This window comes from Theropithecus gelada, chromosome 16 (genome assembly GCF_003255815.1).
Source record: "Theropithecus gelada isolate Dixy chromosome 16, Tgel_1.0, whole genome shotgun sequence".
Classification (NCBI taxonomy): domain Eukaryota; kingdom Metazoa; phylum Chordata; class Mammalia; order Primates; family Cercopithecidae; genus Theropithecus; species Theropithecus gelada.
This window is the reverse complement of record NC_037684.1, coordinates 24,710,437-24,737,965: the sequence shown is the minus strand read 5'-3', so window position 1 is coordinate 24,737,965 and position 27,529 is coordinate 24,710,437. Positions and strand designations below refer to the sequence as shown.

General features: G+C 48.0%; 1 protein-coding gene across 4 annotated transcripts in view; it reads left to right on the top strand.

The window, feature by feature from the left end:
* The first annotated feature begins 2,853 nt into the window (after positions 1 to 2,853).
* IGF2BP1 (insulin like growth factor 2 mRNA binding protein 1) overlaps positions 2,854 to 27,529 on the top strand; it is a 58,334-nt gene continuing 33,658 nt past the window's right edge. For 3 of the 4 annotated variants that reach the window (XM_025363564.1, XM_025363562.1, XM_025363561.1), the window contains exons 1-2: positions 2,854 to 3,394; positions 4,590 to 4,650. In XM_025363564.1, the coding sequence (XP_025219349.1) occupies positions 3,220 to 3,394; positions 4,590 to 4,650 (236 nt within the window). In that variant the 5' untranslated portion in view covers positions 2,854 to 3,219. Of the gene's footprint in view, positions 3,395 to 4,589; positions 4,651 to 20,040; positions 20,227 to 27,529 lie in introns of those variants that run through there. The other variant, XM_025363563.1, reaches the window with a different exon arrangement.

The window sequence follows — 27,529 nt, the reverse complement described above, 5'->3', positions numbered from 1 at the left end:
GGAAAAAATCAACCTAAAAGTGAACTGAATTCAATGGTTATTTTAAAAAATTTTGTTTCCCATTGACTCTAGGATAGTAAAAAGTGGACTACATTTTATAGGAGTTTAGAGGTCTGGATGGAGATTTTTTGTGGGGTGTAACTTGCTTTTGTTTTAGGCATACAGAGACAGAGTAGTGGATATGTCCCCCAGGGAGACAATCTGAGAAGTGCTTTCATTAGCACCTAGAGACTCAAATAAAATGAAGGAAACAGCACTTAAAGTTTCTGGGAACTGGGATGCTCTGCCTAGTTGCCCTCCTCCTTGTTCCCCAATATAACAGAAAAGATTTAAGAAGATTGGGGCTCCTCTTTAGGAAAAGGCCAAGAAATACAACAGCCTTTTTGAGACCATCTTTTAGTCCTTTCAAAAGTCTACACACATCACCAAGAAAAGTTCCCGGGCAACAGAGCCACATGTTCTGGCCAAGATAATTTTTTCCCTCCCTGGACTCTAATTTTCATGAATTCTCTTTGCAGTGCTGTTTGTATTAGCTTGTTTTTCATTTAAAAAATGTTTATTGAGTGCCTACTATGTGGCAGGCACTGTTTCCAGCTCATTGGTTTGTTTAAAAATAATGCTTGTGATCAAGAGCTAAGTATTAAGAGTCAGATAAGGGGGGAGGGTCGGAGGTGTGTGTGTGGGGGTGGGACACAGATGTCTTCCCACCTTGTTGGACAGAAAATATTCTCTTTCCACTCAACAACAAATAGCTTCTAGTACTTTAATTCTTGTTGTTCCATGGGAAAAAAACCCCACAAAAACAAAAATCCGACAAACACGTGGCTGGGTAGAACAAAACGCTCATTGGGGAGGGTGGGCTCTAAGGTGGTGGAGGAGATAGAGAAACCGAGTTGGAAGCCCTCCCCCGCCCCAGAGTCCCAGCCCCATTTCTTTTCAGTGCGCCGGGAAAACGGGGAGGGGGACAAAGGTGCTGCGTGCTGTCTTTCAACTCCCGACTTTTTGAATGGCATACAATCGTCCGGCAGCAGAGCGGTGAGCCGAAGTCGGAGTCAGCTCAGACTCTGCAAACGAAAAATAATAACAATAAAAAAAATTCAAGGCATTCATATCGGTGTAGTCAACACGTGTTGCGGAGTCTGCCCGGGCCGCCGGCGACTGAGACAATGGGGTCGGGGACTGGGGAAGGGGAGTGACCCCCTTCCTCACCTGCCCTTCCAGCACGCGTGCCCCCGACAGAATTATTCTCCCTCCTGCAGAGTCCGGAGTAACACCCCAGTTTCCGCCTTAAGGGGACTCCACAATTTCTGGGGGTCGACCCCTCCTTTTTCCCCGTTCCCTGGGCGAGGGGGTTCCAGGGTCTCCGGGCCGCGCTCTCCGCCACCCCTGGCGCCATCCCAGCCCCCGCCGCTAGAAACTCGTTGGTCTCGCTCGCCGCTCCGCCGTGGAGCCAGGGCTTGCGAGTGGACCGCGCGTCCCGCTCTCCGCCGCGTATCCGGGACTCCGAAACGCGCGGCGAGCAGCCCCCTCCCCCACCGCCCAGACGGGGGTGCGACCGCCCACGTGTCGCCCCTTGCCCAGTCGGGTCCTTCCCTCGGGCTCCCGGAGCTGGAGGATCCGGAATGAGTTGGTCAAAGCCGAGGGAAGGGACCCGGGCGGATCCGCTTCCCCCTCCCCAGGAACGGCGGGAGGGGGAGGGGAGGGGCCACCGCCCCCTCCCCTAAGCTCCCGCCCCTCGCTTCCCAGTGCGCGGAGCGGAAATTACCCCCTCCCCCCGCGGGTCTGACCTGGGGACGTGGGCGGGGCTTCGCGCTTAGCCCCCCGCCCTCCGTCCCTCTCCCGCCTTCCCGCCGGGTTCGGAATCCTGCACCCCAAACAAAGTTCCGAGACCCGAACCTAGGGCCCAGAGAGCTGCCAGCAGTGTCCTGGGTGGTGCGGGTGCTGGAAACTCCACCTGTCTGTCCCCGACTCGGAGGGAAAAGGGGACCATTCAAATCTCCACCCGGTCACTCCCTCCCTAAGACCTCCCCCTTCGGTTCGCTCGGGTTAGCCCTAGCTATCACCCCTCTTCCTTCTGTCCCACTGTCCCTCTCTCCTGGGGTCATCTCCGGCCAGTTCCGCGAGTTTCCCCCAGGACCCCGTAACGTTATCATTTAACAGCCGGACCCCGGGTGCGAACCACCCTTTCTCCCGTGGGGATCTCAAAACATGATTTCCCGCGGCTTCCTCGTTCTCCACTGGGATCCCCCGTGTTCCCAGCTTCCCAGTCCTGCGCTCGCAGGGTCCCCCGGTCGTGCATCCCCGGAGGCGGGGGAGTTTAGTGGGGCTGGGGTGGTGAAGGCGGAGACCCCCCCATTTAAACATCTAGGGAAAAGGTAGCTTTCTTTTTAAATCACCAGCTCGTGCGACCCTCTCCTGAAGACCCCAGAGTCTTCGGCTTCTCTTTGTCTATCTCGGCCGTCCCCCGCCTGTCAGTGGCTAGCAGTTAACCGGGGTGGGGTGAGCAACCCCGCCCCCCAAAACGAATAAAAAATAACCGTACTAAAATTTTACCCTTAAAGACCTGGGAGATCTGGGCTGGACCATCCTCCCCCAGTTCGGGCTGGGGTAGGGGGATGGGTGGGGGCGGGGCGCTTCCCTAGGGGCCAGGTTCTTGCAAAGGGGGAAGGGGCCATAGAGCTTCAGGGACGCTGCCCCACCGCCCCAGTTTACCACGGGGGTGAGTTGAGTTCCCCACCCTCAGGCGGGAGATTGCTGGGTTTGGCCGGAGGGCCGAGGGGCCCTGTGGCGTCGGGGGTCTTCCCCTGCAGGGTGGGTGGGGGCTGTCACCACGTGGCTTCTCCTTTTTTTTTTTTTTCCGCTCCATTTTTTTTCAAGTCGATTTTATTTAGAGGCGGCGCCAGGGCGGCCGCGGAGAAACGTGACACACCAGCCCTCTCGGAGGGGTTTCGGACCGAAGGGAAGGAGCTGCGCCGCGTCGTCCGTCTCCCTGCGCGCCGCGGGCACTTCTCCCGGGCTCTCCCCGAACTCTACCGCGACCTCTGCGCGCCCTCAGGCCGCCTTCCCCGCCCTGGGCTCGGGACAACTTCTGGGGTGGGGTGCAAAGAAAGTTTGCGGCTCCTGCCGCCGGCCTCCCCGCCTCTCGGCCTAAGAGGCTTGCCGCCCGCGTCCACTCGTTTGGCCTTGCCCGGGACCGCGTCCTGCCCCGAGACCGCCACCATGAACAAGCTTTACATCGGCAACCTCAACGAGAGCGTGACCCCCGCGGACTTGGAGAAAGTGTTTGCGGAGCACAAGATCTCCTACAGCGGCCAGTTCTTGGTCAAATCCGGCTACGCCTTCGTGGACTGCCCAGACGAGCACTGGGCGATGAAGGCCATCGAAACTTTCTCCGGTAAGAGCACAGCCACCTCCCGGAAAAGCCACAACGAAAGCCCCGAACAACGGAGACCCGCACCTTCCGGTTCCTCTCCCGCCAACTCCTCTCTTCCCGGGCCTGCGGGGCTTGGCCTCTGTACCCAACCTCGACCTACCCCCTTCGATGCCCCCTCCCTCGCTCTGCGCCCCCCCCCCCCGCGCAGAAACATTCGGGATTTCCTCATCCCTTCCTCCCAGCCTGAGATAAGCAGCTCTGGCTTCCCCCATCCCTCCTCCCCACCGACGGGGCGGGAGCCCCCACTGGCAGTAGTGGGGGGGTGGATTTAGGGACACGGAGATGACCCCCGGCTGGGTGTTATTTCCACGTCCAGCTCCTCCCTGTCCGCCGGTGGACGGCCCCCCAGGTGGAAAACCCTGGCTCCCCTTCCTCAGTCTTAGGCCTTTCCAGGCGTGGAAGGGGTCCCCCGGACCGCTTGCGATCTTTCCGTTTAGCGTGGGGAATGCAGCCCTCTAGCAGGACTTGCAAGGAAGGGGGTCCTGCCTCCTGCCTAGGGCCTGGGGCTTGAGCCATTTTGATTTGAAAGTGGGGCGTGAGCGGAGTGGCGCGGCGGCGGCGCCGCCGGGTCGCCATGCTGCTTCCCGAGACGCCGAGGCTGGGCCGAGAGGCGCGCGCGGCGGCAGCGAGGCACCTTCCCCGCCGGGCCCAGCTCCGCTCCCCCAGGTCCACCCCTTCCCAAACCAGTCCCGACAGGTGACCGCTCCGCGGCTCCAAGCCCTTCTTCCTGGCCAACAGAGAAAAATAAAGTTTCGTTCTGCACACCGCCTCCCGCCCCGCGCCCCACTTTCTGAGGAACGGGGAGCCCTTTCTCTCCTAGCTCCTTCTCCTCACATCTGGGAGCAATGTAGGCAGCGCACCCACACAAATGGCCTCGCACCTTTCCCAAATCGGGATTCCAGAGCGATCCACTCAACGAGCCTCAGTGATTAAATAAAGCAAAAATTAAAAAATGAATAATAACGGATTTATAGACTCCACCATTCCTAGAGCAACCTTTTTCCCATCTGGCTGCAGAAGCCACTGCCTGGATTCCTAGGAAGATCTCGAATCCCAGTAACTCCTGAATTAGCCTAGTGTCTTTCCCCTTCCTCTTCCCACCCCCAACCCCTGTTAACGCTCTCATGGTAATTTTTTTTTTTTTTTTAATCTTTAGGGAAAGTAGAATTACAAGGAAAACGCCTAGAGATTGAACATTCGGTGCCCAAAAAACAAAGGTAGGAAAGAGCTCTTTTCTGGGGGGGTGGGGGGGCCGCGGGGGTGTGCTGAGAAGCTGTGTTCAGGGTTCCATAGCGTCTCCAGTGGAAGAAACCCATTACTGGTCTTTCCCACCCCCAACTCCGGATGTTGGGGGCAGGGAGGGAAGATTGGCCAAGATCTTGTAATGGGTGGTTTACAGCTTGTAAAAAAAAAATAAGTTGGGGCTGGGGTGGGCTAAAAGATGTTGCTTGTAGAATTAAAGGGGAAAGAAAATCAATAGGGGAGAAACCTTTTGGAGTTTGTTCAACTTGTGGGGCCGTTTTTCGTGGGGAACCTTAAAATCTTCGAAGAGTTCAGACTCAGGGCGATTTCTGCAACTTCGTAGCAGGCCTCATTTTCTGTTTTTCCCACTCTTTCCACACCATAATTCTTAAGTGGATTGCCCTTCTACTCCTAAGTGATGTGGAATCAGTTTCCCGTCCCCCAAAGAATCCCCTTATGCTTGTATTTTATTTATATTTCTGCAACAGGCAAAGACTTTTTATTTTCCATGGACCCCCCACCCCCAATCCCTCATATCTCACATCATCGTTCTCCCCAACTGGATTTTCCAAAGAATATGCCTTGGCTGTACTATCCTTTTCGAGCCCCCCTACCCCCACTCCTTCAGCCCATTGTTACAAGGGGACCATCTGGGGTGAGAGCTTTGTGTTGAGGCTGTGAGCTGGGGCTCTTTGGAGGGTCTAGAACTCCGTGGATGAATTGAATGGTGTGTGTGTGTGTGTGTGTGTTCCAGTACCCTCTCTCTATTCTCTCTCTTCAGCAAAATGGGGTACCTCCATCATGCTTACTGAGAATTCATGGTGGATTTCAAATATTGCATTGAACTCTGAAATCTTTCCTTGAACTCTGGCTGGGAAGTGTAAGGGCAGAGTCTTTCCACTTTTCTCAAATCAGACTTTAAACATGTTGACAGTGTAGAGTTTGCTCTCATGTCCCAAGTTGGAAAGCAGCTCCCAGTAAATCTTTGATCCTCCTCACCCCCCATTTCAACTGAAAACTTGGTACAATTCAGAATGGTCTCTGGCCTTTTCCGGGTGGGTAGATGGAGGGTAGTGACTGCTTTTTTTGGGGGACGATTAAGAGGGCCTAGAAAGTATAATGTAAGATAAAAATCTATTTAGTGGTTTATCTTGATATTTAAGTAACTTGGAACTATTGTGTCTGTAGATCAATATGGCTTGTTATTACGTTTATAGAGCTTACGATTTAACTTCAAATGCTTAAAATATAGTGTTATTGGAAAGGCAATTAGAGTTAGGTGTAAAGAGGTAATAAAATGGGAAGGAAGAAAAGAAGTCTTACTTGCTATTTTGAAACATTTTCTGGAGATGTGACCAAGGAAGATACACTGACACCAGCAGGTTTATTGAAAAGGATATGGATATTTGAACTGAAAGCTGAGTGTTGATGAAAAATATCCAGAATAAATGGAATTCTAAGATATGTGAATTTTTTCTTTTGCTCTTGAGGATGGTTTAAATTTTAGGGAATAAAGTGAAAAGCAAGAGAAATAGCAAAACGTGATGAAATGGAACTCAAAACATTTATATTTTTTCATGGTGCCCTGTATTTATGAATCTTTTTCCCCAAGCCATTTGCTTGCTTTTAAGCCATTTCTAGGCTCCTTCTTGTTCCCTCCAAAATGCATTACTGAGGGCTCTTTTTTGAGTTGGAATGGAGAGGGGGTTTGTGAGAAGACTGGGTAAAAAAAAATCTCTGTCCACACCCATATTAAATTAGATCTTTTGTGTGTTCTCCCCCTTCCTGAAATAATTTTTTTAGCCCAAACATTGAGTCAATTGTGTTTTCTTTGCTTTTTATTTTGGTTGGTGGTGAGAAGGCACTTCATTTTTCTAGAATGAATCAATTTTTGAAGTCTCAAGATTTAAAAAAGAAAGAGTTTGTTTTCATTAAGTCAGTTTGCTCTATCATTTTGTGTCTTTGAGGAAGTATGTTGTGGTATGTGTCTTTAGTCTGTGTCTGAAAAGTATTTCGTCAGTTAGGTTTGTTACTGACTTTTTCCATCATCTCATGGATGTATAGAACAGGAAATAGTTAATTATGACTAACACATTCTAAGCAAAATGAACTACACAAATAATATTTTGTGTATATATGTACTCTTGTATTTTCCTTATGAACTCTTCTTGAGGCATTCAGTTCCAAATGAACTATGATTTCAGTTTCTAAGATAATTCATAAAAACCCAACAACTAAATGTTCCTGGTGGTTTTGTTTTTTTAAGAGGGGGAAATCAAACAAAAGATACGCTATAACAATACCTCTTAATGTATTTTGTTCTCAGTTTGAATTTATTTGATACATATAATTTGTACCTTTTTAAGAACTCAAGAGGCCGAACACTATGCATTTCAACTGAAAACAGCAATTAGCTTGAATTTTTTAAATGAGGTGATATTAAATTTCTCAGAGATCACCATCTCAAACCCCCTTTTAGTGTTGGAATTTGGTTAACAATTTGTGCTTTTTTGTTGAGAATTTGTTTATGTTCACTGCCAGATATTGAGACAAAAGAGAAAAACCAAATACATTTAAAAACAGTTGTGGAAAGGGCTTGTATATGTTTTATTCTGAGAGACCGAGGAGTAGTTGAGGTAAAGGGGGTACCATTTTAGTGTGACTTGATTACTTTGAGACATGATTTGCTTTTTAAGGGAATTAAACCTTTGTTACGCTTGCCACTGTGGTGTGCCTTTTTCTAGAGGAATGTGACCTAAAGATAGCATATTCACTGTCAACTGGTGTCATCAAAATAAAAGGTGTTACTGTTAAGAAAAAAATGAAAGAGATGCACTGAATCATTTTTTTAAAGGTGAAATGTGTTCACAGTAAGGAATTCTAAGTTTGGTGATTTCTTTAGGCAGATTAATGGTCCTTCTTTCCTTTTCCTCTGTGTTGACTTAAAATGAGGTGGGCTAGCTCCCTTAAATTTCCACCTATTAAACAAAATTAGTTTTATAAACCATTCATAAAATTGAGAACTCTCAAAAGAAAGTGTCCAAACTTGATTCCTATTTTTACAGTTTAATTTTCTTAAGTTAACAGCTTTAAAAATCTGTGAAGGGATGTCTTATAAATGGCAAAAAATATTTTAAATATATTTTAACAATGGTTTCTCGAGGTTCTGAAGAAATCACTGGATCACTAAACGTTTTCAAAACAACCTAAAAATTGCCTTCAGAAATGGATTTGCACTTAAGAAAACAAAAACAAAAACAAACCCACCTTATACTTTGGGGCTGAAAATGAATGAAGAGGGGTTAAAAAACAAGGGAATGAAAACTATTAGAGCAGCAGGGTTTTCAGGCACTTTTACTTTAATGGTTGTAATTATGGATTAGTATCCAAATGAAAAAGTTTTTAACTCATACGAAGTAAAAGATACATGTGACTGCTATTCAACAAGAAAGTTTGAAGTAGAAACAATTGATTACTCATTTAAAAAGGTTTTCTTATTAATATTAGGTTAGAATTTTTTTTTTTTTTTTGCTTTACATAAGTGAAAAAAATGGTTGAATGTTAAGTTTTTGTGCACTGTTTGGAGGAAAGGTGGAAACTGGGGTACATTCTTTCCCTATTTTAATTTCCACCTAAAAATTAAACTTTGCAAATTCATAAATTAGTTTCCTTCACTGCTGGTAGAAGTCCTTAACTGTTCTCATTTGGGTGGTCAGTATTTCAAGATGAGAGTTTCCTAAGGGCAGTGGCAACTAAGTCCCTTAGAAGGCAGTGGCAACTAAGGCAGTGGCAGCTAAGTCCCTTAGAAGAATTGTAGGTTTCTAGAACCCCTTATTTTTCTGACCCAAATTAAAAAGATGAAATTTTACCATAATGGCTTCTCAGATGGAGAACTTTTTAATAAAAAAGGGGAAGAACTGCAATTCCCATCACTAATTTATTCAAAGTATTGTTAATTGTTGAAAAGGTAAAGTTTTTTAAAGTTTTAATGGCACAGCTTTTGGTGGAAAAAAAACATTCTTATAATTATGTTTCAGAGATGAAATACATGACATTAGCAATTGGAGGAACCTTGATTCAAAGGTTCTGAGCTTCTAATCTTTTAAAATTACCTTAATATGTATCATTTTAATCTATGTGTGTGGGTACTTTTAAGGCTTACTTTTTAAGAGTGTATTTATACTATACTTTAATGTGTAGCAGCCAGTTGACAAAGATACTATTGAGATAGTCTACTGAGTATACAATTTTAAAACATTTTAAAATTCAGGTCTGGTTTAGTTGAGTGAGAAGTGGGGAACAGCAAGTGCTATTTGTTGAAGTTTAAAGGTTTTGTGAAGAGTTATTTAGTGGTTAGATCTGTTGATTTTTGTGTGTGGGGTGGTAGTGGTGGTGATGGGGTTGTTAGAATAAATGTATAAACCAAAGGCATTTGAAGAACGGACATTTTCCCAGCTGTTAGAATTTAAATTAAGTCTTGTTCGTTCCCCATTCTCTTAAAAGATTCTTGAAATGTGGCTAATGTCTTCCAGAAAGTGCAGCTTAGAATTTGGGATGGGAGTGTTAGGGAAAGAAAAGGGGAGGAAAAAAGCAGCGGGGGAGACTGGAGAAATCAGACGAGTTAGTCCCGGCTTGGAAATTCCAGACGGGGAGGGGGGAGGGAGAGAGGGAGGGAGGAGAGATACGGGGTTGGGTGGATTTCCCGCTTCCCTTTTAAAGGGGAGCGGCTGCAGGCTCACAGTGTTACCCACGGGAGAGGGGTCGGAGACGAGACGGGTGGTAGACTCAGCGCAGGGCAAGGCTATATTTGCTTTTGGAGTTGCCCGCCTTCCCTTCCCCTTTGAAAAAGAGAGAAGAGGGAAAGTGGCGGCGGCGCTGGAGGCTCTTCCTGGAGCGCTTGCCCGGGCCCGGCGGCCCTAACCTTCCCCGCCCGCCCCCGCGCCAGTCCCAGCCCGGCAATCTCGGCTCGCTCTGAGGTGGGGCCGCCCGCCTGCCTTCTCTTAACAAGCCCCTGACAGAGAACATCCGCTGGCCTGGGTCTCCGAAGAGGACTTCCCCTCTCAGATCCCTGAGACCCCTGGAGATCCCAGGCTGCTTGTGGCGCGCCTTAGTCCTGGGAACCCCCAGATCGCAAACCTTGCAGCAGATACCCCACGAAAGGGTTCCCCCCACCGGCTGCGGGCTGCAGACCCTTTCCAGCACCTGGGCTGCCTCAGGAGCTCTCCATTCTAAAGCAAAAAGCCAGTGGGTAAATGTGAAGTGAAAAGAGGCAAAAAAGAGAGGAAGAGTGGGTAAAGGGAAAATAGGATGAGAGAGTTGGAGAGAAAATGGAAGTGCAAGTAGCTGTTGCTCTCTCCCAGTAGCTGAGGTCTTGGCCTGAGAAACAGAACCTTAAAAGAGTTAAGTGTCAATTTAAGTAACCTGCAATCTTTACAAAATGAGCTGTTTGTGTCTGTCCACAGGTCCTGAAGGCTGACTGAAACAATAACAGAGGCAGTAATAGTAGTCAGAGGTTCTATCCATGGATTTTGTTTATCTTGTGAAAGAGAGACAACAGGCCTTCCAGTTGGCCACTGGCAAGGCTCTGAGGATCTTTCTCAGGGTCTCAGCCAGTCTTCGACTCCATGTTAGTATAAAACTGCACCCCATCCATTTCCACCTTTCCTCTCCTCCCCTCTACCTTTTTAAATGCGTGTCAAAACAAAAAGCAGAAGGAAAGGTCTCTCAAACCTGTACTCAAGAAAGTGTATGCCCATTTGGTTACCGATGGTTTGGTTAAAAATGATCCTGTAAGATAACACCTGATACACACCATAGCAAGGAGACAATGCCAGCAGGAAGCTATTTAGTCCCCAGGTAGTGACTTCATTCTACTAGGAGAACTTGGGATGGCCCTTCAGCTTTTAATCAGAGGGGACTATTTACTTATTAGTGGATAGAAGAGGGGGTCATCCTACTATTAAAATTTATTGCAGAGCGAACTTTGTAACACCTGCTTACTACCTTGCAGCACAGTAGATTTGCAATAATACAACAGGCTGGAACAAACTTTTGCTCTAACCATAGTCGACTGACAGAATATGTGTTGATTACAGGTAAATCACAGAAAAGTAGGTTTGGACCTCATACTTTTAATACATACAGTTGGAAAAAACCTGATTGCAACACACTGAAATGTAACTGTGTGCAGAACAAACACCATCAGAAATGCAGTCCTTTTGCAGAAATCCACATTCCCAGGAGCATGGCTGATCATAAGCAAACTGCTTTTGACTGAAATAGAGAGCATACAGCTGGATGATTAAGAGAAGTTTTGAGTGGATTGTGCAGATATTTTCAAGACCCCTTAGGACAAGTCTGGTTGTTAGACAAGTGGCATTTTGGTGGCTGGAAGGCATGTAAGGGATGTGTCTGATATGGGATGGCTGGGAAATTTTGCGTATAGTTTAGAGGAGGGTTGTGGAGAAAAATCCCATAATAGAGGAGGCAGGAGAAGAGGGGAAGCTCTGCATTTTCTCTTCCTTTCTATCGCGTCTGGTTAGTGGATTCTAGTCAGTCCTCTCCACATTTCCTTATGAAAAGAGGATTAAGGAGAACTTCAATTTTTTTTTTTTCATTTTGAATTAGTTTTAGTTAAAAACTCAATCACTCATTCAAGCCAGGCCTGGTGGTTCACACCTGCAATCCTAGCACTTCTGGAGGCCGAATAGGGAAGATCACATGAGGCCAGGAGTTCAAGATCAGTCTGGCCAACATGGTGAAACCCTGTCTCTACTGAAAATACAAAAATTAGTCAGGTGTGGTGGTGCATGCCTGTAGTCCCAGCTACTCGGGAGGCTGAGGCCAGATAATTGCTTGAACCTGGGAGGTGGAGGTTGCAGTGAGCTGAGATCGCACCACTGCACTCCAGCCTGGGCAACAGAGCGAGACTGTGTCTCAAATAAAAACAGAAACCAACTCAGTCACTCATTTGGATGTTTTGGCCACTTGAAATGGAAAATGTTAAGTCTGAGTGAAATTTGATTGGATAGTTTAGTTTAGTTGATTGGATATAGTTAGGATCTTTAAGCGGAGAAATCAGAGAATTCAGAAATATGTGTGTAATGGTTGTTTGTGTGGTCTGAGCTCTTTGGCAAAGAGGAATGAGGAGGAAAGGAATCATTCAAAATTCTTAAGACTCCAGGAGGGTAGAAGTGCTGTTAGGTCAGAGTCTTAATGACCTACCCTGGGTCTCTCACTCATCTTTTACTGGGGTCTGGAGGAAGGTCTTCCTCCCAGGAGCATTCAGGGTTTAAAAGCTTGAGCTCAATTTCTGTAACTGTAAAGAGGTGGTCCTAATAGTAGTACACAGTAGCTCTTATTGTTACTATTTTGTTGTAGATATTGACTTCTCTCACTCCTGCCCTAGCCATTGTTTGTCCTCCTTTGAAGCTTTGCAGTTGTATCCTACTCAGCCCCATATAGCTGTGGTAAGCTCCATGAGTATTAGAACTGATCAAGTGTACAGATGCCTGAAAATGTGTCCATGAGAGTTTGTGTTTGAACTGTGTGTGTCAGCTTGGGCTATATATCTAAGGCACTAGGAACAGTGATGGCTAGGCATGTTGAAGGGGGTCTGTGTGTAGGGTGCTTTGGTAACTCTACCTGTATGTTGAAAGGAAAAGCCATCTTTTAGTGGAGAGAGATGAAGCTCACCAGGGCAACCCCACAGAGCCCCTAGGTTATAGAGTCCCCCAGTACATTCTCTGAGACAGAAGGCTTGGAGAGATGAGGCAAGCATGGCAGATAATGCTACTAATTGTTCATTAGGGGAAACAGGCCATTTATTCTGTTACCATTTATGCCCTGAACTTGGTCCAGGTTCCTAGCTGAAATTTCACACTTTAGGGCTGTCAAAGGTACATGTAGAGTAGGGACATTGGTAAGAGGGGAACTACCTCTGCATATAAGGTAGGTGTTGTAAGAATTCAGGATGAAGGGGACTGTATGAATCCTCCTGGGGGTCTGAGGAAGGAAGAAATGAGAGCGATGTCCCCCCTCTGCTGGGATGGGTATGTTTATTTTCATGTCCTGCTCTTGGTAAGCTAACAAAATAGGCATTCAGGAACTGGGGATCCCTAGATACCCAGGGGTGACTGCACACATTGTTCCCTACTTCTTCTGCCTCTGTAGTGTCCTCACATTCTCTCCCTGGTTCCCTGGTCTGGAACCAATTCCCAAAGATGCACACAGAACCCACTTTTATGCCCATTTCTTCATTTCAGCTCTCTGCTCAAAGGCTGCATGCCGTAATGCAGGCACATGGGTGGATGCATACACATACATACACACAGGTCCACAGCCCCAGCCCTGGGAATAAGGGTTGAACCTTCTTACTGGGATGGGGAGGAAAAGGGCTTCTCATCCGGATGTGGTTTTCAGTCTTTTAACAGGCTTGTGACTTTAATCATTTACTATAAAGGGTTTTACAATTAGTTTATGCAGAATGATGTGTGTTGCCTCTTTCTAGAGTGGCATTTGGGATTGCTTGGGGCTCGTCAACTTTCCATTAGGGACTCTGAGGAGGAGAAAATGAGGGGAGACAGGAACTGAAATGGGAGCTTTTGGGTGGAGTAAACTTGTTGAGGATGTCTATTCAAAGTTAGAAATATTTATTCTACTTTCTCCCTAAGGTCTCTAAGTTGCTTGGGAGGAGAACCTCCAACTGTAATAGAGACCAGTTGCTTTGGCAGGATTTGGAGACGAAGTTCTAAATTAAAGGGCAGGCCAGGCGCAGTGGCTCATGCCTGTAATCCCAGCACTTTGGGAGGTTGAAGCAGGTGGATCACCTATCAGGGGTTCGAGACCAGCCCGACGAACATGGTGAAACCTCGTCTCTCCTAAAAATACAAAAATTAGCTGGGCGTGGTGGCTAGCACCTGTAATCCCAGCTACCGGGGAGGCTGAGGCAGGAGAATTGCTTGAACCCAGGAGGCAGAGGTTGCAGTGAGCAGAGATTGTGCCATTGCACTTCAGCCTGGGTGACAAGAGTGAAATTCCATTTCAAAAAAAAAAAAAGTAAAAAAAGTAAAAAAAAGTAAATAAATTGAAGGGCAAAGATAATTCTTCACAGAGAGACATGGCTGTTGGTGGCTGCAGCCAGTGTATTCCAAACAAAGACTAGATGTACTAGGATGTTGGCTGAGGAAGCAGCTAGATTCAGAAGAATGTACTCTTGTTAAGGGTCTTCCTGAAACTTATTTAAATTTATTTAAAATCTAGCTGACTGAGGTTATCTATAGGGTTTTCTTCCTCTCTATATTTATTACCATTTGGTTAAGATATGCTGCTGCTTTTTAGAATAGAGTGGAGTGATTCCTGTCCAGAATGAGCTCTGGGTGTAGGCAGGAGGTGGAACAGAATGATCTTCACAAACCTCTAATATTTCTGTGAGATAATCTTTGTTCCACTCTTCTACCCTTGCCCCTCTTGCTGGCCATCTTGAATGAGTAGTTTCCTTTAAACTTCTAACTAAAAGAGGAATGCTGTCTGTCTAGGTCCAAACTCCTTTGCTGTCTTCTCTTAAAAGCCCCATGGTTAGCAACTGTAGCCTGGGAGTGTGTGTCGGGTCCTTGCCACTCAGTCACTGGCTGTTTGAAAAATAACTTAAAAATATATATTTACAATGAAAAGCCATGGGAGAAAACATTTAATAAGACGCTGCAGACTTCTGTGATAGCTTGCATATTGCTGCAAAAATTGGTACCTCTAATGTATTCATTGATTCATACATGCATACATTCATCCAGTTACTTTTATCCATTAAGAGTCTACTATTGCATGAGATGCCTTTTGCTTAAGTATTAGAAATACAATGAGGAGCAAGTGAAAGACCCTGATCTTACAGTGCAGATGGAAGGAAATATAATTTTTTGTTTGTTTGTTTTTTTGAGGTGGAGTCTTGCTCTGTTGCCCAGGCCAGAGTGCTGTGGTGCCATCTTGGCTCACTGCAGCCTCTGCCTCCCGGGTTCAAGCGATTCTCCTGCCTCAGTCTCCCCAAGTAGCTAAGACTATAGGTGTGCGCCAGCATGCCCGGCTAATTTTTGTATTTTTAGTAGAGACAGATTTCACCATGTTGGCCAGGCTGGTCTTGAACACCTGACTTCAGGTTATCCACCCACCTCAGCCCCACAAGATGCTGGGATTACAAGCGTGAGCCACCGTGCCCTGCTAGAAATATAATTTAACAGATATTTCAGATATTTTTTCTTTGGAAACTTGTGGGTTTTTCTCTTTATCCTTGGTGTGTGTGTATATCTATGTATCTATATATATAAATATATATATATATTTTTTAAAATATTTTTAGGCTGGGCGCGGTGGCTCACACCTGTAATCCCAGCACTTTGGGAGGCCAAGGCGGGCAAATCACTTGAAGTCAGGAGTTCAAGACCAGCCTGGCCAACATGTGAAACCCTGTCTGTACTAATACAAAAATTAGCTGAGCATGGTAATGCATGCCTGTAATCCCAGCAACTCTGGAGGCTGAGGCAGGAGAATCTCTTGAAACTGAGATCGTTCCATTGCACTCCAGCCTGGGCAACAAGAGCAAAACTCCATCTAAAAAAAAAAAAATTGTAAAATACACAAAAAGGTAAAATTTAACACCCTAACCATTTTAAGTATATAGTTTAGTGACATAAACGTTCATGTCTGTGCGTGGTTGCTCACGCCTGTAATCCCAGCACTTTGGGAGGCCGAGGTGGGTGGATCACCTGAGGTCAGGAGTTTGAGACCAGCCTGGCCAACATGGTGAAACCCTGTCTCTACGAAAAATACAAAAATTAGTCGGGCGTGGTGGCGTGCGCCTGTAATTATAGCTACTCGGATGTCTGAGGCAGGAGAATTGCTTGAACCCAGGAGGTGGAGGTTGCAGTGAGCTGAGATTGCGACACTGCACTTCAGCCTGGGCGAAAAGGAGCAAAACTCCATCTCAAAGAAAAAAAAGCAACAAAAAACCATTCACATTGTTGTGTAACTATCACCTTTATCTATCTCTAGAACTTTTCATCTTGCAAAATTGAAACTCTGTACCCATCAAATAATAAATTACCCATTCCTCCTTCCCTCTGGTCATTTCCAGTAAATAGTGCTGGGATTCAAAAAAAATGGCCGTTTAAAAACTATTGCCAGTTGGCCGGGCGCGGTGGCTCAAGCCTGTAATCCCAGCACTTTGGGAGGCCGAGACGGGCGGATCACGAGGTCAGGAGATCGAGACCATCCTGGCTAACACGGTGAAACCCCGTCTCTACTAAAAATACAAAAAACTAGCCGGGCAAGGTGGCAGGCGCCTGTAGTCCCAGCTACTCGGGAGGCTGAGGCAGGAGAATGGCGTAAACCCAGGAGGCGGAGCTTGCAGTGAGCTGAGATCTGGCCACTGCACTCCAGCCTGGGCGACAGAGCGAGACTCCGCCTCAAAAAAAAAAAAAAAAAAAAAAAAAAAAACTATTGCCAGTTTTACTTTTTCGGTCACCTCTTCATTCTAAAGAAAATGGAAGCCTTTGTGTGTCCCTTTCCTGCATTAAATACTGATTATTTATTGAGTTTTTATTTAGCATTATTGGGTTTTTTCAGGTGGGGAAGTGAGACATAGAGGTTGAGAGGGCTCCCAAAAGAGAGAGGTACAAGGCCAAGTCTCTGCCCTCCAGCATTTTCACTTTAAATCCAGGAAAAGCTGAGAGTACAGAGTCCAGGAGTCCACGCACTAAAATGGGAGGCACACAAACTCAGGAACAAAAATAGAGGAGGGAGGCTTTAGAGCTAATCTAGGTTTTGGAGGCAAGGCAGAAAAAATATAGGAATGGGTTAAGAGGAACCTCGTGGACCAGCCTGGCTAACATTGAAACCCCGTCTCTACTAAAAATACAAAATGCTGTAATCCCAGCACTTTGGGAAGTTGAAGCGGGTAGATCACCTGAGAACAGGAGTTCGAGACCAGGCTGACCAACATGGTGAAACCCCGTCTCTCCTAAAAATACAAAAATTAGCTGGGCATGGTGGCGTGCACCTGTAATCCCAGCTACTTGGGAGGCTGAGGTAGGAGAATCGCTTGAACCTGGGAAGTAGAGGTTGCAGTGAGCCGAGATCGTGCCACTGCACTCCAGCCTGGGCAACAGAGTGAGAGTGTCTCAAAAAAAGAAACAAAAAAAAAAACAAAAACAAATACAGCCTTGTGGATGGACAGGAAGCTGTTTTTGGGCAGACCATTCACCTAGAAGAGGGAGGCATTAAGTGAGGATTCACAGAAATGAGGCTCTCAGTTAACAGGGCAGCCACTCCTGTTTATTTCTCTTATTGAGCATCTTTGCTTCTGAGCACTGTGAGGTGGTAAGGCTCAAAAGATGAGTTCTTTCTACAATTGCAGGAGCATTTATTGAGTATCTACTCAGGTCATGCTGTTACTTCACCGAATCTCCCAAAGAACTCTGAAGGTATTATCTTCATTCTACAGAAGAATCTGAACTAAGGTCACACCTTCAATAAGTAGGAGTACTGGGATTTCAAACTCAGGCATTTCTATTTCCAAAGTTGAGCTCCCTTAGAAGGTGCGAACTCTGGAGGTTGAGGCAGGAAGGTTGCCTGAGCCTACATGTTTCAAGTTACAATAAGCTATGATGGTGGCATTGCACTCCATCCTGGGTGACAGAATGAGAACCTGTCCCAAAAAAAAAAAAAAAAAAAAAAGGAAAAGGTTGGGAACAGGTGATCCTCCAATACCCAGAGAGGTGGAGGTTTTCTTGAGCTTTTTTTTGCAGGGGCTGGGAAGTGGGGCGTAAGCTTAGCAGATAAAGCCAGTTGAAGAAAATTGAGATTGGATGGGTCCAAATTTTCTCCCCTTGTCTGGGTGGCTAAGATGGGAAATGGGAATTCTGTTGGAATGAAATAATACACTGAGAGGAAGCTGAACAAAGTGGAAGAAGGATCTGAGTGGTGTTAGAACTTAGGTGTCAGTCTCAGCCTGTCCTTTTGCAGATGTGTAAGGTGTGGGATCTGGGGTCACTATCTATTTTCCTGGGACTCTGTTTCCTCACCTGAATCCTCCCCATCTCCAGAAACCTCATAAAATAAGCTGGATGAGTGTTTTGAGCTCTAGGAGCCTCCATCCTTTGACGCTTCTGGAAGGTACCAGGGCTGGAGCTTTAGGCTGATCCTCCCACCCCCCCTTTTGTTTGGGTTCAACCCACGGGAAAATGGGAGCTTGGGGGGAAGGGCAGGAATTGAGATGCTTCCTTTTCCCTCCTTCTCCTCCTCCCTCCTCCCAGCAGGAAAGGACAAAGAGTTGACCTTTGTTACAAGTCTACAGAATCATAATTCATAGTTCCAACATGTTAGTTTTTCTTTCTTTCTTTAGACAGGGTCTCCCTCTGTCACCCAGGGTGGAGTGCAGTGGCACGATCACAGCTCACTGCAGCTTTGACTTTACCAGCTCAAGCAAGAGCCTGAGTCTCCCAAAGTGTTGGGTTTGCAGGCACCAGCCACCACGCCTGGCTTCCATACGTTTTAGTTTCTAAAAAATCAGGAACCCAGTTACTTTTTTTTTTCCTGGCAAGTAGGAACAGGCTGCACAATGTAGTGACATTTGCTGGCCAGTGTCACCTTGACCTCTCTGAGCCAGTTTTCTGATCTGCAGAACGAAAGTAGCAATATTCTCAGTCTCCCCTGTTGTTGAGAGGCTCAACTCAGCCTCTTGTAGTGGTTCCAGATTCATAGTGTGCGCAAAGAGAAGTACCTTGTGAACTCTAAAGCACCATGCAAAGGTGAGTTATTAACAAGATCATTAATTGATGATACCCCAAAAGGGCTGAAAGGTCATTCTCACCCCCAAACAAATGCCCTACTCTGCATGGGGGCGAGTATGACTTCTATTGTGACTTTGCTATGGAGCTTCCCAGAAGGCCTTGGGGACTTTCACGGGAGGAGAGCGTTCTTCCTCTGTGGGCGCCGAAGGCTCCTAGTTCCGTGCCCCCACCCTGCTCCCAGGCCTTAGTTCCTGGCCTCACAGTGGGAGGCCTCCCGCCCCGTGCCGCCTCCTCCCGCGGCCCAGCCAAGGTCTCTAAGGAATCCCGCCTCCCGGGCCATTTTCTCCCCTCCAGCCTCTGCGGCCCCACTTCCAGCCTCTCCCGGGCTCCCTACCCCCAACCGGTTGCCACTTAAATGCTTGCAGGCCTGGTGCAGGCGGGAAGCCCCCTTCCCCCACAGGACCACCTCAGTCACAGCCCTGACCACAGGGAGGTCGGGTCTGGATTTACTAAAGGACCCCGGAGGGGGAGACTGCCCCTCGCAGGCTGCCTGGCTTCGCCATGGGGTCGGGTTTCGACCGGCCGGTGGCTCTGGAGAGAGACAAAGGGCAAAGTCCTGGTCCCCACCCCCACCCCGCAGCCCCTGGCGCGGGTCCCCTCCCCCTCGGGGCCCAGGGCGGGTAGCCGAGGGCCGCTGGTGCCTGCCGGACAGGTTTGGAGCGAGTCGGGGCGCCCAAGGGGGCTTTGGCGGTAGAACATTCGAGACTGTGCGGAGCCTTGTAGCGGAGGGGCTGGGTGGCTGCTCTGTCCCCCTCCTTGTGCGCTGCGGCCTCAGCCCACCCAGAGGCCGGGGTGGGAGGGCGAGTGCTCAGCTTCCCGGGTTAGGTGAGAGGGGCTGGGGAGGGGGCGGCTGTGGGCACAGGCGGGGATAGCCCGCCCCTCAGCTGCGCCATCTCAGTTCTCTATTGCCCGTTCACGAGGGCGCCCCTCCCCCGCCTCAGCTGCCGCCGCCCTTCCCAGGCACCGCACTATCCCCCTTAGTGGTTCTCCCCACAGTCCCCGTCCCCCTCAGTCTCCCTCTCAGTCTCTCTCTCATTCTCCCCCTCAGTCCCTGTCCCCCTCAGTCTCCCCTCAGTCTCAGCCCCATATCGCCGTCCCCCTCAGTGGCCCGCTCTGCTGCGCTTTCCCCTGCTCCACCGCGAGGGGCCGTGTTCACCGCCTGGGTCCTCTTGGCTGTCCCCTCCTCCTGGCCAAGGATAGGCGAGAACCATCTTGGAAGGCACTCAGTCCTCCCAGACAGGATCCTTGGTGGTAGAACATTCTAGACCGTGCGGAGCCCTGGGGAGGAAGACCTACCCTGAGAGGGCACTTGAAGGGGAAGAGGGCCACGCAGGGGCCGGTGTCAGGGGAGAGACTGGCTGACGAAGCCCCCGCCAGGAAGAAGCCAGCAGCAGTGCGTGTTTCCCACCAGCAGGTCATGGTTGGCAGCTAGGGGGAGATGCGGATCCCTGAGGGCTCCTGCGCAGTGCCCGCCACTCACGGATACGCCGACGCTTGCTTGGCTGGTGCCCAGATGTTTGCCCATCCTCACCAGGGGGCACTAAGGACCACGAGGAGCACGTGGATGTCCGTCGGGTCCTTCTCATGGTGCAGTGGGAAGCTGCCGAAGACTGATTGCTTTGGAGGCTGGTCTGGTTTCCTCTCCTTGCTCCTGAGAGGGCCACCTCGGCTGTCCCTCTCACGGAACAGAGCCCGACTCTGTCCCTTTCCAAGGCACCTCGCATGACGCCTTCCACTGGGCACCAGCTCCATCCTCGGCCGGGCCTCTGAGCCCCCGAGTGCCCAAGCGTGTGCTCTGTCGCCCAGGCTGGAGTACAGTGGCATAATCTCGGCTCATTACAACTTCAGCCTCCCAAGTAGCTGGGATTACAGGCATGCGCCACAACGCCCGGCTAATTTTTGTATTTTTGGTAGAGACGGGGTTTCACCATGTTGGTGAGGCCGGTCTCGAACTCCTGACTTAAAGCGATTCGCCCGCTTCGGCTTCCCAAAGTGCTGGGATCATCCAGGGAGGCGGGGCCGGGCCGGAGATGGTCTTCCTGCCCCCCACCTATCCCTCTGTCGGAGCTTAGTAACCTTCCCGACCCCGGGGGAAGATTCTGAAACTCTTCCCTTCCCTCTGCCAGTCTGAGAAGGATGGTGAGCAGTGTGCCTGAGGGGGGCCTCCCCATCTCTGCTTCCAGCAGGAAGGCTCAGTTGCACAGCTCCTGTTGGGTCATCTCTTTTCCATTTGTCCTCATACTTTAGGTTTGTCCTGATGGTTTCTTCTCCACATCCCTCACTCCACCCCAGGGACCCCCCATATTCTCTGTGCTTCCACATGACCACCTCTCCCCTTTGGGAGTCACTTAAGATGGAGGAGAGGGTGGCAGTTAGCCCAGGCTGATGTGGAATTGTCTGGAAAGAGCTGGGCTGTCCCAGAGCTTCGTTTTGGCCTCCTTGGGGGCTGCTCAGATGGGCTTTCTTGTCAAACTATTTCCCAAATAGGCAAATTGAGCAAAGTGTTCTTGCTGAGGTTAGCTTGACCCCCGCCACTTAGTACCTTCCACAAGTTGCTTTCTTCCTCCCCTAGAGCAAGATGACATTTTGCATGGTAGGAATTTTTGGTGAGCACCCTTTCACCCCGCTAAAAAATCTCCCTGACAGCCATCCAGCCGTATTATAGGGCACTTAGCTCTTCTGCAAGTGAAATCCCGTGCCCAAATTAGAGCCGCATGCAGTAAAAGCCAGTTGGCACGCGCTTAACCATACAGAATATGGGCACTTTTCCTGCTCCTGACGTCGGGGCTGTTCAGGCTTCTGCTGTATTAACACTTGTCTTCAGAGAGAAAGCAGAGGAGTTTGGTGCAGTGAGCACAAGCAGGCTACTAGTCCTGCCTCCAAGTTGGCAAGTCTGTTTCCTTCTCTGAGCCTCAGTTTCTCCATCTGTGAAATGAGGGTGACTGTTTAGTATCCTCTCAGGCTTCAGAGGCTTACCCCCTTTCCTTTCTACCTCAATGTATCAATCTGATGTTTTTCAACTGGAACTTACTGGTGACAGATTAAGGGGTGTGTGTGTGTGTGTGTGTGTGTGTGTCTGGTCATATAAGCTAAGTGATTCCCTTCTGTCCCCTAAACATGGGTAGAAGAGCCCTCTAGAGGAGTGGGAAGAAGGGTTCAGCCCAGAGTAGCTCTTGGTGACCTGCTTTTCTTTCCTATTTTTCCCCAACAAGGAGTATAGGAAGGAGGCAGTGTGTGTATGCCACATACATTAAAAGACCTTGTTCACAGGGTGATAGTTGCATTCCAGTGGTGTCCTTGCCTTCCAGTCCCCTCACACTCTGGCTTTCTTCGTGGTGGTGGCATCTGCTCTGCTCAGTCCCACATCTCCCAGTAGGTCAATGTTTTCTGGCCTCTACCCCTGCCAGCCTGCCACCCGACAGCCCGCCCGCCCGCCTGTCCTCCTGCCTGTCCTCCTGCCTGTCTGGCTGCCCTGCCTCTGGATCAGCCTGGCACAGAGCCCTGGGCTTTTGGCCAGCTCCTCCTCCCCTCCCCGCCCCCGCCCCTTTTCTCAGCTACTGCCATGCCTGAAGCGTGCCAGGTCCGCCCCCTTCAGAAGTTTTCTTGGACAATTTTTTTTTTTCACCGCCTCTCTACCCTGTAGGGATAAGGAGGTGGGGTGGGGAGGAAGGGCTGAGTCAGTTGTGATTTTCTGGAAAAGGCAGAGGTTGGCACCTTAGGGCAACTTCCAGATGGGAGGGACAATTGGGAGAAGGGCCAGCTTTGGGAGGGGGCTTCTACTCTGGTGTCAGCCACATGGAACCCTCTTGTTGAAGAGTTAGCAGAATCATCTACTTATGAAGGGGTCCAGTGAGCATCCCTCCCTCACTCCCCAGTTAGCTTTGTCTGTTCTCTTATCCCAGACCCAACCAAATCAAACCAAGTCCCCTGCTGGACTTTAAACCTGGTGAAAGCAGGGACCATGCCAATCACTGTGTGCTGGGTACTGTAGCACAGTGCCCAGCACTGTCCAATAGAAATGCAATGTGAGCCATACATGTAAGTTTTTATTTTCTACGAGCCGTATTAAAGAAACAGGTGAAATTAATTTTAAAGATAGTTAACTCAACATATAAAAAATGATTTCAACATGCAATCAGTATAAGTAATTATTAAAGAGATATTTAATCTTTTTTTGGAGGGTACTCAAGTTTTAGAAATCTAGTATTCTAAACTAGATTAAAATTATTTTTATTTATTTATTTATTATTTTTCGAGTCAGAGTCTCACTCGGTTGCTCAGGCTGGAGTGCAGTGGCATGAAATCAACTCACTGCAACCTCAACCTCCTGGGTTCAAGTGGTTCTTGAGCCTCAGCCTCCCAAGTAGCTGAGATTATAGGCACCTGCCACCACACCCGGCTAATGTTTTATATTTTTAGTAGAGATGGGGTTTCGCCATGTTGATCAGGCTGGTCTTGAGCTCCTGACCTCGGGTGATCCACCCACCTCGGCCTCCCAAAGTGTTGGAATTACAGGTGTGAGCCATTGCACCCGGCCATATTTTATTTTATACTTAACAACACATTCCAAATTCAGATGCTACGTTTTGACTGGAAACACTTGCTCTGTTTTTAAATTTCATAATGTTTACAGTTGAAAAAGTTAAATAGTTATATATATATATTTTTTGACACGGAGTTTTGCTCTGTCGCCCAGGCTGCAGTGCAGTGGCACGATCTCTGCTCACTGCAACCTCTACCTCCCAAGTTCAAGCGATTCTTGTGCCTCAGCCTTCCCAGTAGCTGGGATTTACAGGCATGCCCACCATGCCCAGCTAATTTTTGTATTTTTAGTAGAGGCAGGGTTTTGCCATATTGGCCAGGTTAGTCTCAAATTCCTGACCTCAGGTGATCCACCTGCCTCGACCTCCCAAAGTGCTGGGATTACAGGTGTGTGCCACCACGCGCGGCCTAACACTTAAAGTTACAGAATGAAAAATTCAGTTGCTCAGTTGGACTGGCCACACTGCAAGAGCCTCAGCAGAGCAGCCAAATGTAATTAGTGGTTTTTGTAGTGGACAGAGAAGGCCCAGTGTATAGTAGCTATCAAGATGATAACAACAACAACAACAACAACGAAGAAATGGCTCCAAGCAGCTGGACTCTTACCAGAAACCACCAGCTTCTTGACTTCTGATTAGAAATCTGGTACCTGTTAGATGATGTGAGCATGGTGTGTGTGTTTTTGCAGGTTTGAAACATGTTTGTTGCTCATTTTCCAGCATCCGGGGAACCCCAAACCGGCTCCCAGTCTAGCTTTGTTTTCTAATTGCTTCAGGCTGATGCCTTCTCTACTTCTTGAGATGCCTGCAGCCTTGACTGAAGACTTAGATATCATTGGGATGAAGTTAAAAGTGTTAGGTGGGGATGGGCATTAAGCAGTGTGTCTTTACTTTGGGGTTATGGATGAATTCGAAAGTGTTCATTAACCCCTGAAATCTTGAAATGACGTGCAAAGTGCATTTTTCTGGTGGAGTGTTCTTGCCTTTTATCCTAACAGGAACTATCTCAAAAAAAAAAAAAAAAAAAAAGTTAAGAACCAGTTATTCAGACTATTAGGGCACAGACAATCCGTCTAATTAAGAAGGTGTTTTCTTATAGGTAGACAGGGTTGATCCCTGTCTGGGGACACAGGACCCTCTAAGATGGATTAATCCTACTCCTAGTTTCCCAGATGTGAGAAACTGAGGTCCAGATTTGAAGGCTTGACTTGTCCAAGACCACACATGGAGCCGGAAGCTTGGTCTGGGGGAAGGGTGGAGGTGAAGGTTCTAATCTGAAGATCCCGGTTTAATCCTACTTCTTTGCTGGAGATGAAAGTCCAGGCTTGACTCATGACAGGGGCCTTAGGGGAATTGGGGCCTCAAACTTGACAAGATTCCAAAACCTGCTCCCACCTTGCCCTCCTCCCTTCCTTCAACTGGCTTGCCCCACCCCAGTTTAAAGGCACTTCTCCCTCTAGGGAGGGGTGAGGGAGGCCATAAATGTGATTGAAAATGGCATCCTTGCTTCTGGGTATGGAGGTTGAAAGCAGGTTTGCAGAGGATTAGAGAAATCCCAGTCCCAGGGGCTGTTTTCAGCCTCCCTCCCTGAGACCTAGAGTTCCCATTCACACTGTGCACACTGCTTTCCTGGGAGGCCTCTTTCTGAGACCGTCTCATCTGGTGCATTTGCTCCTTCCTCCCTTGGACCCCAAGCCCTAGTCTCCTTCCAGCCTCCGTAAGCTCCTCAATGCTCTGGATTCTTTCGAATAGAACACCAAAAGGAAAATTTCATTACTTCATACTAGTTTCTATTAATTTTGAACTGCTTATGACTTCAGAACTGGGTGAGCTGGAATTACCAGTCTTTTTTGTTTTTACCTTTTTATTATGGAAAGAAATACAAACATAAAAGTAGAAAGGATAATGTAATAACCCCTCCATGTACCACCCATCAGTTAGCTTTAACAATTACCATGCATATGCAGTCTGTTTTCATTTTCCCCTGCGCTCTGATTATTTTGAAGCAAATCTTAGACATGTCATTTTATTTGTAACTTTCAGTATGTATTTCTAAAATATAAGAATTACAATATGACTTTAAAAGATTGACAACAGGAGTGAGCCATCGTGCCTGGCTCCTAACTTACACTTTATTTATTTAGTTTGAGACAGGATCTCACTCTGTCGCCCAGGCTGGAGTGCAATGGTGCCATCTCAGCTAACTGCAACCTCTGCCTCCTGGGCCCAGGTGATCCTCCCATCTCAGTCTCCTGAGTAGCTGGGACCACAGGTGTATGCCTGGCTAATTTTTTTTTTTTTGGGGTGTATATATATATATATGTATTTTTTGGGGAAGGTGGGGTCGGGGACAGAGTCATGCTCTGTCACCCAGGCTGGAGTACAATGGTGCGATCTCACTGCAACCTCCCCGCCTCTCTCGTTCAAGCGATTCTTCTGCTTCAAAGTAGCTGGGATTACAGGTGTGCGCCACTATGCCCAGCTAATTTATATATTTTTAATAGAGACTAGGTTTCACCATGTTGGCCAGGCAGGTCTTGAACTCCTGACCCCATGACTCACCCACCTCGGTCTCCCAGCGTGCTGGGATTACAGGCGTGAGCTACAGTACCCGGCCCTAACTTCTACTTTAACCGAAGGGAATTAACATGCCAGGCTCTGAGATTCATTATCTCATATAATCCTCCCTACCCGCTAAGGTAGTATCAATGGATGTTTTACAGACCAGGGTACTGAGATGGGGAGGTTGAGTATCTTGTCTGAGTCACACAGCCACACAGAACCACAGCCAGAATTTGAACCCAAAGCCTGTTTGAATCCAGACTCTTTGCATTGTCCCTGTGCTGCCTTTTTGAAGACATAAAGGGAACAGAAGGCCTTTGCCAAAGTAAACTCACTTTAGGCTGGAGGACAAAATAGAAAACACTTTAAGAGTTCACATGACCCAGTGAACAGTGGGTCTGTGCCATGGAATTGCACTCCGATAAATCAAAACATCCCACCTATAATTCTTTAAACTATTAACTTCTTTTCCCAGCTTCCTATTTCCATAGTTAGTTGAAAAGTGATTATTTGGCATATTGAACATTGACTAGGTATTTGATGACGTCAAATTATTGTCATCCTGGTGTGGTGGCTCACATCTATAATTTCAGCACTTTGGGAGCTGAGGTGGGAGGATTGCTTGAGGACAGACAGGAGTGTGAGACCAGCTTGGAAAACATAGTGAAGCCCCATCTCTACAAATTAAAAAAAAAAAAAAAAAAAAAAAAAATTGGAGCCAGGCGTGATGGTGCATGTGCCTGTGGTCCCAGCTGCTCAGGAGGCTGAGGTGGGAGGATCGCTTGAGCCTGGGAAGTCAAGGCTGCAGTGAGCCAAGATCCCACCACTGCACTGATGACAGAGCAATACTCTGTCTCAAAGAAAAAAAAAAAAAGTAGGCTCTTCCCTAATTGAGAACTGTTTTCTTTTCTCTTTGGTGTAAGTCAAGTCAGTGACACTTCTCTGAACTCTTTTTTTTTTTTTTTTTGAGACGAAGTCTCGCTCTTTCCCCCGGGCTGGAGTGCAGTGGCCGGATCTCAGCTCACTGTCTCCCTCTCCTGGGTTTACACCATTCTCCTGCCTCAGCCTCCCGAGTAGCTGGGACTACGGCGCCCGCCAACTCACCCGGCTAGTTTTTTGTATTTTTTAGTAGAGACGGGGTTTCACCGTGTTAGCCAGGATGGTCTAGATCTCCTGACCTCGTGATCCACCCGTCTCGGCCTCCCAAAGTGCTGTGATTACAGGCTTGAGCCACCGCGGCCGGCCTTCTCTGAACTCTTGAGGTATGAAAGGATGAGAACTGTCAGCCCAGGGAGAGTTCCCAATCTCATCTCCCTCCCAGGGGCCCTCTCCCTGTGCTCCCTGAATCTCTTACTTCCTACATAGCTTCTTAAGCTGTTGCAAGGATGCTCTTTCCCTCTCCTGAATCCCCCCTGGGCTTCTGGAGAATGGTCACTCCGTCTTTGTTGCTCTTATGCCCCCTCCTTGGCCCAGCAGCCTTTGAGAGGTGAATCCTCAATAGCTACTATGTATCTGGCAAGCTGCCGCCTGCCCCCACATGCCCCACCCCTGGCCCAGGACCTGATAACTGCTCTGTAGATCAAGGCAGGCAGAGGGCACCAGAAGCCACAGCATGTTGACACCCAGGAAAATAGGCTGGTGCAACTGTTGCCTTTATTGCCAGGGATTGGTTGCTTCATTCTTTGAATCCACAGGTTTATCAGCTATAGGAGGGTGGAAGAGGGTGGGGGGAATTAATGAACTCAGAGTTCACCTTCCTTTTCTGAACAATGGATGTTCATTGGTTTCGGCAATCCAGGCACATAGAAGGTGCCCAGGAGATACTGCCCACTGGGCAAAGGCACTTTGTAGCTCTGGTAGAAGCTGATCTACTGAAGTACTGGAGTGGGTCCCTGGTCCCTGGTACCTGGACC